The 11,702-nt window shown below is 59.6% G+C and overlaps 1 protein-coding gene across 8 annotated transcripts in view; it reads right to left on the reverse strand.

Moving 5' to 3' along the window:
* Positions 1-4,044: 4,044 nt before the first annotated feature.
* The window catches only part of RAB11FIP3 (RAB11 family interacting protein 3), an 84,729-nt gene continuing 77,071 nt past the window's right edge, over positions 4,045-11,702 (reverse strand). For all 8 annotated transcript variants that reach the window (XM_087731355.1, XM_087731354.1, XM_087731356.1 and 5 more), the window contains 5 exons: positions 11,575-11,656; positions 9,403-9,540; positions 8,372-8,527; positions 8,053-8,193; positions 4,045-6,713 (listed from right to left, as the gene is read on the reverse strand). In XM_087731355.1, coding sequence (XP_087587481.1) covers positions 6,600-6,713; positions 8,053-8,193; positions 8,372-8,527; positions 9,403-9,540; positions 11,575-11,656 — 631 coding nt within the window. In that variant the 3' untranslated portion in view covers positions 4,045-6,599. The remainder of the gene's footprint in view (positions 6,714-8,052; positions 8,194-8,371; positions 8,528-9,402; positions 9,541-11,574; positions 11,657-11,702) is intronic.

Below are 11,702 nucleotides of genomic sequence, written 5' to 3' on the forward strand. Positions count from 1 at the left end.
CTCGGCGGGGAGGGGAAGGAGGAGGGGACCGGGGTGGGGGGAGGGGAGGGAGGGAGGGGAGGGGGAGGTGCTGCCCGCGCCCCCGCCCCGGCCGGACCCCCCCCCCGCCCCCCGGCCGCCTGCCTCCTCCTACGGGCCCCATCCGTACCGGCCCCGGGGTGCTGGGGTGCTGCAGCCCCCCCGGGCAGTGGGGGAGGACGGGACCCCCCCTGCCCACGCAGAGGCTGGCGGGGAGTTGGGGACCCCACGGCGGGCAAGGGAGGGGGGGTCCCCTGCCTGCCCCCCCCGCCCCGTGCTCCCCCTTCTAGGGGTGCACCCCGTTTCTGCCTTGGCCCTGCTCGCAGTGGGTGCTGCCTGTGCACCCACTGTCGCTGGCGGGGTCCTGGGAAGGCTGGGGGGGTCCTGGGCAGGATAGGGGGGTCCTGGCCAGGCTGGGGTGTCCCAGGCAAGATGGGGGGGTCCTGGCCAGGCTGGGGGTCCCGGGAAGGCTGGGGGGGTCCTGGCCAGGCTGGGGGGTCCTGGGCAGTTTGGGGGGTCCCACACAGGCTGGGGGGGTCCTGGCGAGGCTGAGGGTCCCAGGCAGGCTTGGGGGGGTCCTGGGCAGGCTGGGGGTCCTGGACAGGCTGTGGGGGTCCTGGGCAGGCTGGGAGGGTCCTGGACAGACTGGGGGAGGTCCTGGGCAGGCTGAGGGGGTCCTGGGCAGGCTGGGGGGGTCCTGGGCAGGCTGTGCACCCCAAACCTTGCTCCCCCAGGGATTTCCAGCTTGGAGCAAGAGGAGGGAAATGCGCCGGTGCAGGCAGGGCTGCCTGTCGCTGCCTGCTGGCTGGGTGCGTGGGGCGTTCGCTGGGGTGTTGCGGTCCCCTGGTGTTGGCTGGCCCTGCCAGGGGTCGTGGCCCACGCCTGGGCTCCTGGAGCATCCCTGGGGACCAGCCGCAGGGCACCGCGCTCCCCGTCAGCATCCCGGGTGGTCCTGCCCACGCAGCACCCCCGGGTGAAGGCCCTTCGCCCTAAGGGATGCTGAGGGTGGGGGGCATCATCCAGCCCCTCTCCCACCCCGCCTGCCAAGGGTTAACCCCATCCCAGCTCCATCCCGGGATCCGCAGCAGATGTGGAAGGGGAAAGAGCTGGAAATCCCTTCTCCAAACAGGGGTCCCGCAGTGCAAGCTCTGTTCTTCACCTCCCTCCGGCCGCCAGTAAACACCCGGCGGCTGGAGCACATTCCTGCGCTGGGCCCGGGCTGGGGTGCAGCCGGATCCGGCCCCGCTGTGGCATCCTTGCCGGGGGACACGGGCCGCGGTGGCCCTGGCCGCAGCCAGGTTTTGGGGGCGTTTGAAGGTGCCCGTTGGCTGGGGAAGGGGCTGGATGGGGTCTTGCCAGCCGCCCCACGGCTTTTGGGGTGCAGGGGAGGGCTGGGACGGGAGAGCGCTGCTGCCCTGGGGGTCACGCCGGGCACGGGCCCGATCCAGGGTGAGCTGGGAAAGCGCGGCTCTGCTTTCCCCGCAGCTTTGTCCTTTTGTGGCCTGTGCCGGTGCAGCAACGAGCCCACCGAGCTGGGTGGCAGGGAGCTGGGCTGGGTGCTCGTGGCAGCCCTGCCTGTCCCCAACGCCCTGCCTGCACCGGCAGAGCACCCAGGGGCTGCACGCACCGAGCACCCCGCTCCTGCTGCCCAGGCTGAGAGCAGTGGGGAGGCACCGGGGCTGCACACGGGGAACCCAAAGCGACTGGAGGGCACCCCAGGACCAGCACCCTTCCCACAAAGCACCCATCCCAGCCGGAGCCAAGCGGGCACCGTGCACGGCCAAGCCAGATCCGGAGCTGCCGGGCTCCGATGCTGTTGTTTCAATGAAGTCGGGGTGATTTCTGGCGCTGCCTTGGCCAACCGAGCTGGCCTGACCCCAGAAAAGGGGAAGAGTGGGCAGGGGAGGCAGGCGCAGCGCGGCCGGACCCCGCGGGCGCACCCCGGGCACCGTGACCGCGGTGCCACCCGTCTGCGGCCAGAGCATCCCACCGTAACGAAGGGAGACGAACAGCGGTTCAGAAACAACTCAGCTTCCCCGAGGAGTTTCGGAGCTACAAAAGCTCCACAAATCTCTAACCCTATTGCAAATATATTGATTTAAACGCATTTAATTTTTTTCTCGTGAACAATAACTCCGAGCTGCCTGCGGCTGCCCAGAGCCCCCGCCGCACCGTGGAAGAGCAACTGGGAGCACTGGAGCTGTTCTGCAGAGAGCTTCACAGCTTTAGGGCTTTTCTGGAGCGGCTTCGAAGAGGCTGGAGAGGTTTCAAGATGTTTTCAGAGGACGTGCAGAAGAGCTTGAGCGCTTCCCAGCAGCTACAAATATTTTTGGATGAGTTTTAGAGCAGCTTTGGAGCAGCGTGGAGCTGTTTCAGGGTTGCTTACGCCTCTTCGGTGTTGTTCGGAGGGGGTTTAGGGTGGTTTTGAATTGTTTGGAGAAGCTTAGAGACGTTACTGAGAAGTTTTAAGGCTGCGGAGAGGTGCAGGAGAAAGGTCCGGAGGAATTTCAGGGGCCTTTCGGAGGGCGGCGGAGCACTTGAGGCGTTTCACAGCCGCGCAGAAGAGGCTTAGAGTGCTTCAGAGCTGCTCCAAGATCTTTTTTTATGATCCATTTTGAGCTATTTCAAGGAGTTTTAGAAGAGTTTAGAGGACTTGAAGAGCTACTTCGAGCAATTTTAGCATCTCGGTGCCTTTTAGGGCTGGTTTGAGGAGCCCATGAGCTATTTGAGCAATTCAAGTGCCTCAGCGCTGCCTGAAGATCCGTCCTTCCAGAGCTCTCAGCTTTTCGGAGCCTGTTTGCAGCTCCTTGAGGTGACCCAGCACTGCGCCGATGCCCCGGGAGCCGTTTACTCTCCCCATTTCTAGAGCGGCTTCGAGCTGTTGGAGGCTGAGCTTTTCAGAGGAATTTTTAAAGGATTTTTTTAGAGGCGTTTCGAGAAATCTTGGCGCGCACTAGAGCTGCCGAGAGGGGCGTAGAGCAGTTGAGAGCGCTACAGAGGTGTTTCAGAGATGTTCAGGGATGTTTTAGAGATGCTCAGAGGTGTTTTAGAGATGCTCAGAGGTTTCAGAGATACTCAGGGATGTTACAGAGATGCTCAGAGGTGTTTTAGAGATGCTCAGAGCTGTTTCAGAGATGCTCAGAGGTTTCAGAGATGCTCAGAGGTGTTTTAGAGATGCTCAGAGCTGTTTCAGAGATGCTCAGAGGTTTCAGAGATGCTCAGAGCTGTTTCAGAGATACTCAGAGGTTTCAGAGATGCTCAGGGATGTTTTAGAGCAGCTCGGTGCTGCTCAGAGCAGTTCAGAGGAGCGTGGAGCAGTTCGCAATCATTTGGGGTGGTTTAGAGAGCTCCGAGCTGGTTGGAGGCATCTCCCGGCACGCAGAGGCTCTCCCAGCTCTTTACAGCAGCTCCAGGCGCTCCGGGGCTGCTCGGAGGAGTTCAGAGCAAGAGTCTGGAGGCACGGAGAGGGTATTTTGCAGGTTAGAGCCCTTTGGGGCGGCTTACGGGGGCCGGGAGGAGGTGGAGGGAGGCTTAGAGGGGTGTGGAGCAGCTTAGCAGGGCGGTTGAGAGCATTTAAGGGATTTTGTAGAGTGGTTCAGAGCAGCTGAGCGCTCGGAGGGCTTTAGCAGGGTATAGAAAAGGGAAAACCTCCGTGGCCTCACCCGGCGCAGACCCCGAGCGCCGAGCGGCAGCCCGGCCCCGTCTCAGCCTCCCCAGACCCCCCGGGGCGGCGGGGGACAAAGCCAGCTCCGAGGGTCCCTCACCCCCCGCGGACAGCGGAGGGCGAATCCCCCCCCAGGTCCCACCTGCAGGGCTGGGCTGGAGGGGAGGCTCTGGCTGCCCATGACCTTGGCCCATCAGAGCCAGCCGGGTCCAGCCTCCCCCATCCTCATTCCCCCCAAAATCCATGCGTTCTTCAGGGCAGGGGCATTCCCGCGCCCATCCAGCCCTGCTCCGGGGCCGGCACTCGGATGCTGGGGATGCTCCGACGCTCGGAGCCGCCCCTGCAGAAAGAAGGTCTCCGGGCAGGAATAGTAACAGCTTTTAATCTGACGAGAATTGATACATCATTTAAGACAATACCGTTTTTGCCTCTTTTTTGGGGACTTCCTTCACATACCAGTGGGGAAAGAGGAACATTTTCGGGAAGTACACGTTTTGGGTTTTTTTGTTTTTTTTGTGTTTTTTCCATAGGGACTTTAAAGCATGGTGAATGTGCAAGTCAGTGCTTTGTTTGCTTAAAACTTTTTCCCGGTGCTTATTTACAGTTACAGTACCTCTTTGTGAGCGACAGGAAAAAAGACGATCGTTTGAACTGGGGATCCGTGATCCCAAGTCGAGAAAGGCAGATCTCCGATATTTATATATTTATACATATATATATATATGCTTTTGTGTATACACAGATACATTTCTCTCTTCTTTAAAGTATTAAAAAAATGATCAACCTTCATTCTATAAAAATACCTACTCTACAAGATAGAAAAATTTTCCCTCTCCAAGTATACACTGATTTACACCCAAAGCTTCTCTGGAAATGTACATTACGTGGCTTCTTCCCACGGACGCGGGGAGGGGAGCGGACGCCGGGGAGAGCCGGGTGTTGGGGACGGCGTGCGGGAGCAGCGGGTGCCCCCCTTGCCCAAGGGTTTTGGGGCTCGCCCCCAGCGCCTCGCACAAGGCCACGGGGGTCGAGCACCCAGAGGCGATGCGTTTAAAGAAGGGGTGGAAGAGGGAGGGTCATGGCGGTGGTGGCTCGGCCGGCTCCGGCTCGCGGCCGATTCCCCCGGGGGCCGGCAGCGTAGGGGACCCGCGAGCCACCGGGGACCCCCCAGGAGGGACTAAGGCTGCGGCAGCCGCCGCCGGTCCTGGCCAGCGGCACCCTCCGGGGCCGAAGGGCGAGCTGGCTGCTCTGCCACCGCCCCGGCGTGCGTGGAAGCAGTTTGGGGAGGAGCAGGCCCCCCTGCACCGGCGGCCGAGGGAGCGCTGTGGCTTCTGCTTTCAGGCCACTCTAGCATTTCTAAAACCTGACAAGCAGGAAAAAAGAACTGCTTTTCGGGGCCTGATGGACTAAACGAAGCCGGATCCTTGGGAGTCTGCCGGCTGTCTCCTCCCGGGAGCCGGAGCGGAGCAGGTCGGGTAAAGTGGCTGCTTCCCCGGGGTCAGGCCACGCCACGGCCGCTTGTGCCAGCAAGCCAAAAGCTGTCTGATGTAAACATGGCTTTTGTTTCCCAGGGAGCTGCTGTTGTGTTCTCTGGTCTCCTCTCCCCAACGGCATAGAGATTGCGGCCCAGGCTGATGCCAGGGGCTGAGAAATGAGAGCAGCGGCTCCATCCCCTGCCGCAGCACGGGGAAACAGCGGGGAAAGGCGGCCGGAGCGGGCTCTCCCTCCAGGACTGCAGCTGTCACCAGCAGAGCCCTGCTCCGGGTGGGAATGGCACAGGCCGCTGTCCCCAGGCCAGGGGGGACAAGGCGGAGAGCACAGCCCTCTCCGCTGGGGCTCCCATGGCAGGTCCAGACCTGCCCTCGGCCACTGCGTGCCCCCGTGCTGGGCCAGGTGAGCCAAGCCAGGCTGGGGAGAGGCGGCCAGGACCAGCCTCCAGTGCAAGTTGAAGAGTCGCAGCCTTTCCCCCAGTCCCTGCAGGCTGGACAGACAGCACCCGTGTGTCTGCAGCTGGGGGCCAAGGGGACCTCTCCTCCCAGAGCCGGCCCAGCTCGACAGACGCCCGCCGTGGCCAGCAGAAGAGCCGGGAGCGGGGAGGAGGGCAGCGGAGCCGCGAATGCCGAGGCGTGCCGACGGTAGTGAGCCACAGACAGCAAAAATAAATAAGGAGGCAGGTGACAAAGTGCGCTTACGCCCTGTCCCGAAAACAGCCGCTCCCCTGCCTCTTTCTGCCACCGGCGAGCGAGAGAGGAGCCAGCTAGCTCTCTGCACGCAACCCCTTCCCGAGCAGAAGCGGCAGGGCAAGGATTAACTGTGCCAGCTGAATGAGGACATTTGCATTAAGTTAATTAAAAAAAGAAAAAAAAAAACCAAAACACCTCTAGAAGTCCGGGACACATTTCCCTCTTTCCCAGATCTGCCCCAGTGAGTGAGCGTGTCGAGGACACTTTGGCAAAGCAGATACTTGGGCTGGACAGGGCAGCAAGGGAAAACATCAGCTCCGGCGCTTCCTTCCCCGTCCCGTTATCCCGCAGTTCAGAGAAACCCGCTCCTTCCGGCTCCTGTTCGCACCCCGCGCGCCAGAGGGTCTGACGCCGCTGTCGGGACAGTTCCCAGCCTCATGGGTAGCGGGGCCGACACAGGTCCGTCCTCCAGCTGTCCGTTGCCTGTGTTTCTTCTCCAGGTTCCCTTTCACCCCTCAAAACCAGAAGGGTTTCAAAATAACGGAGTCAGACAACAAAGCCTTGCTGCTGGTTTTCTTTTTCCCTGGTCCGCTGGCTAATTCACCCACCGATCTGACGCGATGCTTCCTTGTGCCTTCATCAAAAGCAAAGATGTTTTGGGTCCCTCTTCATCCTCTCAGAGCACCAAATGCACAGCTATTGACGAGCGCACAGCCGGCGGCTCCCGGCCGCCCTTACTTCACTTCCAGGATGGAGGGATTCGTCTCCATGATGGCCACGATGATCCTGTCGATGTAATCCTGCAGGCGGAAGTTGATCTCCTCTTGCTTCTGAATTGCTTCCATGAGCTGCAAAGGAGGGAGAAAGGGAGTGAGCCGTCACCGCCTGCCACTGCCTGGGGACAAAAGCGGGGCTTCTCGTGGCTCCGTGCACCCACGGAGGTTCCCTCCCTCCTTCGCGCTGGCTTGGGTTGTTCCTGGCCACGTACAAGATCCCTGGATCTCCAAACCATGCAAGTGGGTGCTTGGCCACAGAAGCCAGAGCCCCGGGTGGGGAGCGCAGGCAGGACAGGCTAAGCCTGGCGCCCAGATGCCCAACTGCTAGAGGAATATGTCATAGAATCACAGAATCCTTAAGGTTGGAAAAGACCCTTAAGATCATCGAGTCCAACCGTTAACCTATCACTGCCAAGCCCACCACTAACCCATGTCCCTCAGCACCACATCTCCCCGGCTTTTAAATCCCCCCAGGGATGGGGACTCAGCCCCTCCCCTGGGCAGCCTGGGCCAGGGCCTGACAGCCCTTTGGGGGAAGAAGTTTTTCCCAATACCCAACCCAAACCTGCCCTGGCGCAGCTTGAGGCCGTTCCCTCTCGTCCCATCGCTTGTTCCTGGGGAGAAGAGACCGACCCCCCCGGCTCCAGCCTCCTTTCAGGCCGTTGCAGAGAGCGATGAGGGCTCCCCTCAGCCTCCTCTTCTCCAGGCTGAGCCCCCCCAGCTCCCCCAGCCGCTCCTCCCCAGCCTTGTGCCCTACAGGCTGCCCCCAGCCTTTCTCCCTCCTTGAGCAGGCTCTGGCCCGAAACGAGGCGATGCCCTCAGCTGCTGGCCCTGCTCACTCCCATCCTTCTGCAGTTTCTCAGCCAGATGGGACCTTGGAGAAAGCAGGGAGCATTGCAACTCCCTTCGCCCCCCCCAGACGTGTGATTTCCCATTACGCTTCTAAGGATCTGAAAGCTAATTCTGACACTTAGGCAGGCTCACACACCAGTATCTGGGGTACAGCCATGGAGCAGGGAGAGCACATGCCAGAGGAGCCAAGATCTTAAAAAAGATCTGTTTTAAGATGGCTACAGACAGACGGACACACCCCATGCTCGCTGGTCCATCCCAGGAAGAGGAAGGCAGTCCCAGGGCAGGCAAAGCGGAGCTGCCAGTATCAGCAAACTGGAAGGGAGCAGCTTCCCCTGTTCCCGGGAAGGAGGGCTGGCAAGTCCTGCAAGCTCTTCAAATAGTCGTGCGGGTATTTCTTTGCTCGCAACAGCTTTCAAGTGAATTTTGGGAGTGAGCTGTACCACAGCCAGGGCCACATCAGCTCCTCCCAGGCCCTCGGCTGGCTGAGAGGAGCGGAGGTGCACCAGCCATCCCGGAAAGATGCGGTTTGAGGTAAGCAGTACTCCGGGGCACACACCTCGTCTCTGGAGACTGAGCTGATCTCCGCTGCCAGGGATTCAGAGAAGGAGGCTGAGAAGAGGTTCTTGGCTCCCTGGATGCTCAAGTTAATGATCTGCCCGTTCAGTTCATCATTCTGCTCCTTCAGGTTCCTGTTATCCTGTTCACAACAGACAAAGAGCAGATGGTGCTGAAGCACACGGTGCCCCCAGAGCAGAACCGGCCAGGGAAGGCAGGGGCTTTCGTCCTAACCAGCAGCTCACAGTGCCAGGGAATCGGCGTGCCCTTTTGCAGACGGAGCAGCCAAGACCCTTCCCTCCCCGCCCAGCCCCCCATACCTGCTTGAGCTGCTTGATCTCTTGCTCCAGCTCCGTCTCCCGCGTCCTGCTGTTGTACTCCTGGAGCCCCATGCTGCTGCTCCTGCCCCTTCGCTGCTCAGCTTCCAGTTTGAAGAGTTGCAAGTGCTCAAGCTGCTTCCTGAGGTCCTCGATGAGCTGCAGCACAAGGGAAGGGGACGACTGAGTGCCGCATCCCCTGCAAGTCCAACAGCTCGCACTGGTCGTGGCCGGTGTGACAGATGGGCTCTCCCATTTGGATCGCAGGATTAACAGACCCTTGCTGGGGGTGCACATGGCTTCCCCCATGCCTCTAACAAACAGGAGAGGGGGAGCTACTTAAATACATGAGAGCAGCCCTGGAAGGACTTTGCTGGAGCACCAGAGATGCTGGCTCCAGATCTGCAGCAGCAGATCTGCCCCAGCAACATGGGCACTGCTCAAGCAGCTCCCTCCTGCCACAGCGCTGTGAATCCCCGTCTCACCCGAGTGCTCTTAGCATTGCCAAAACGACAATAATTTCCTCTTTGAGGCCCAAAGCTCTTTTTCTACCATAACGGCAAGCCCTGCGTGAGCCTCCAGCTGGAATTACCAACCATGCAGGTACCTAGAAGGGGCCGGGGGGGCTGCGTTTCTGCCCCCAAGCACACAGGAGCTGGCAGCTCTGACCCAAGCAGCCTCGCAGCCCTCTCCTCCCGCCTGCCAACGCCTGCCGGCTCCGCCTGCCGCTGTCACCATGCTTCTGCCATCACCCCTTCAACGCAGAAGAGAAACTGGCCCCGCAGGAACGGGCCAGGGCAGCACAGCCCCACTGCGTTTGCAGATGCAGACACGCTTGGCTGAATTTGAATGCAGGCAAAAGCGGCAGATGCTATATAGTTAAGCTGCTGTACTACCTTTCTCTGCCCAGGCGGGACCAAACGCTCCAGTTACACCTATTTTTGGAGAGGCTGCCAAGGCCAGCTTCCCCACATAGCCCTAATTTGGGGGAGCAGCAGGACAGGGCTGTGGCAGGCAGCCCCTACTCTCCTTACCTCCTGCGTCGACTCCTTTTCCTTCTGAAACTGGTGCCTCTCCTGACTCAGCTTGTCCCCCATCTTCCTCTTTTTCTCCTGCTCCTCTGTGAGCTGCACAGTGAGGTCTTCGATCTCATCCAGCAGCTTCTGCTTCTCCTGTAACGACATGAACGGCAGCAGTCACAGGGCCCGTCTTCATTCGGCGCTGCCAGGGCTCTTCCCACTCGCTCAAGGACACGGCGCACGCTGAGCACCGCGGGGAAGGCTCTCCTCGCTGACGCATTCGGATGCGCTGCCTGCTGGGATTTCATTTGCCATCTGAGGGCTTCAGAGCCCGAATGCTTTGGCAGCAGCAAGAAGAGCCGCGCACCAAAATAGCGCTGCGAGGGGAGAGGTAATAAGAGATGACTCAAGAATAAACGCACACAGGCAAATATCCGCAATTGTGCGGCTTTCTGGGCAGCGCCATACTGGCGTGGGACACGGCTTGGGCGGGACTGGGGCCAGCACAGGGGCTACAGGCCAAGAAGAGACATTAAATCATAAGGCTCCTTAGGTCTGATTTCAGAAAAGCCATGAATCCAAGATCTTAAGCCACTCTAGGGATGCACATTCTCGGTTTCAGACATGAAAGAATTTAATCGAGGACTGACCCAAGAAGGAATATGACCAGTTTGAGCCGGGAGGTAAAACCTCAGCCCAGCTCTCCCGCCCTGTGCCTGTCCTACACTCAAAGCCTCGGCTGAACATTTGAGATGGCAGGTAAAGCTTGTCACTTGGTGACGACAACAGCCCTGCGCGGGACATTTCCCGGTACGGCAGCACCCTTTGCTTAGCACCCATTCACCCCATCCCCAGGCTCACAGCTTCCAGCCTGGCTCTCCCCGTAAGGAAGGTTTTAGCTTTCAGAAAGCCAAAACCGCCACAAGACCCCAGCCAACGCCAGCGCTGGATGGCCCATGCCACAAAGAGGTGAGGAGCAGCTCCGAGGGGGAGCTCCAGCTGCTGGGTCCGGGGTGTCCCGGTCCACGGAGCAGAGCACCAAAAGCACCACACCAACAGAAAATGCAACGCTGACAACAAAATCCTGATTTCAGACACTGGACGAGACCGCAGTTCATCAGCAGGGCTTCTCCCCTTGGCAGGGAGCGGCAGCAATTGCACCTCTCCCTCCTTCTTAATCCCATTAACTGTGGAGAAAAGCAGCCCCGCTCTGCAGAGAGATTAAGGATCAAAACCAACTTCGTGGGGCTGAAACACAGCCAGGCAGGAAATTTATCCTGAGAGCCACAGTGCCTTTCCTACCCCCAGCCTCAATGCACCGGGCTTGCAAGGTCTGGGCAGACGAAGACCACTTCATCGTGGCCACGTCGGGTAGAGATGGAGCCGCAGCGCTCTCCCGCAGGCTCAGACTGAGAGGGGATGAAATGCTTGAGGGCCTTCAGCTGGGCAGAGAGATTTGATTTCACTGAAATTTTAATCTTAGGTTCGCCACAAGCTTGAACAGAAACAAAAAATGCAGCCTTTGTAACCAGATGTTACATCTGTAACCCACATTCTCTCCAAAAATGAGCATCTTGTCCATCCCATGGCGCCTGTGGCGCCTCGGCAAGCCTCCGGCCCCGGCCGCAGCTGCACGGCCTTGAATCCTGAGCGGGGTGAGAGGGGAGAGGATCTGGGAGATAACGCTACGCTTTGGAGACTCAACTTGCAAATCTCAGCGAGGGCGTTATCTGCCCCGGGCAGGACGCGGAGATGAAGCAGCCCTGCTCCTCTTCCTCCCTTGCCGCGGACTGTCCCGCTGCGGGCTGCAGGGATGGGGACAAGCTTCCACAAGAGGGCACGAGTCCTCTCCTAACCAGGCAGGACAGGACGGCCACCGCTGCCCGCTGGGGCTTCACGCAGTCTGTGCTGTCAGAGATTTATTACGGGTTTGTTAATTTATTACGGGTTTGTTAATCCCAGCTTCCAAGCCAAAGACTGGGAACCCGCGTGGATAGAGGTACGGGATAGCTCTGGTCCGAGGCAAGGCCTGCAGGGACTGGGAGGCAGAAGCAGCTGAATTGCTCGTTACGTTAAACGGACCTCACGTAGGCCCTTCGTGGAAGTGAGAATTTCAGCTGCAGGCATGGGAGGCAGCAGGTGGGAACCCAGAAACACGGCTTCACCCCCAGTACACACGGTCCTCACCTCCTCTAGTCTTTCAATGTTGGCTTTTAAACAAGGGACGCAGGATCTCAGCTCGCTGTTCTCATCATCCAGTTGCTGCAGCCTGCAACAGCAGAGAGATGTGTAAGAAACTCACCCAAGCATCCCAA

This window comes from Nipponia nippon, unplaced genomic scaffold (genome assembly GCF_047370975.1).
Source record: "Nipponia nippon isolate SJK-2023a ecotype South Korea unplaced genomic scaffold, ASM4737097v1 scaffold_5, whole genome shotgun sequence".
Classification (NCBI taxonomy): domain Eukaryota; kingdom Metazoa; phylum Chordata; class Aves; order Pelecaniformes; family Threskiornithidae; genus Nipponia; species Nipponia nippon.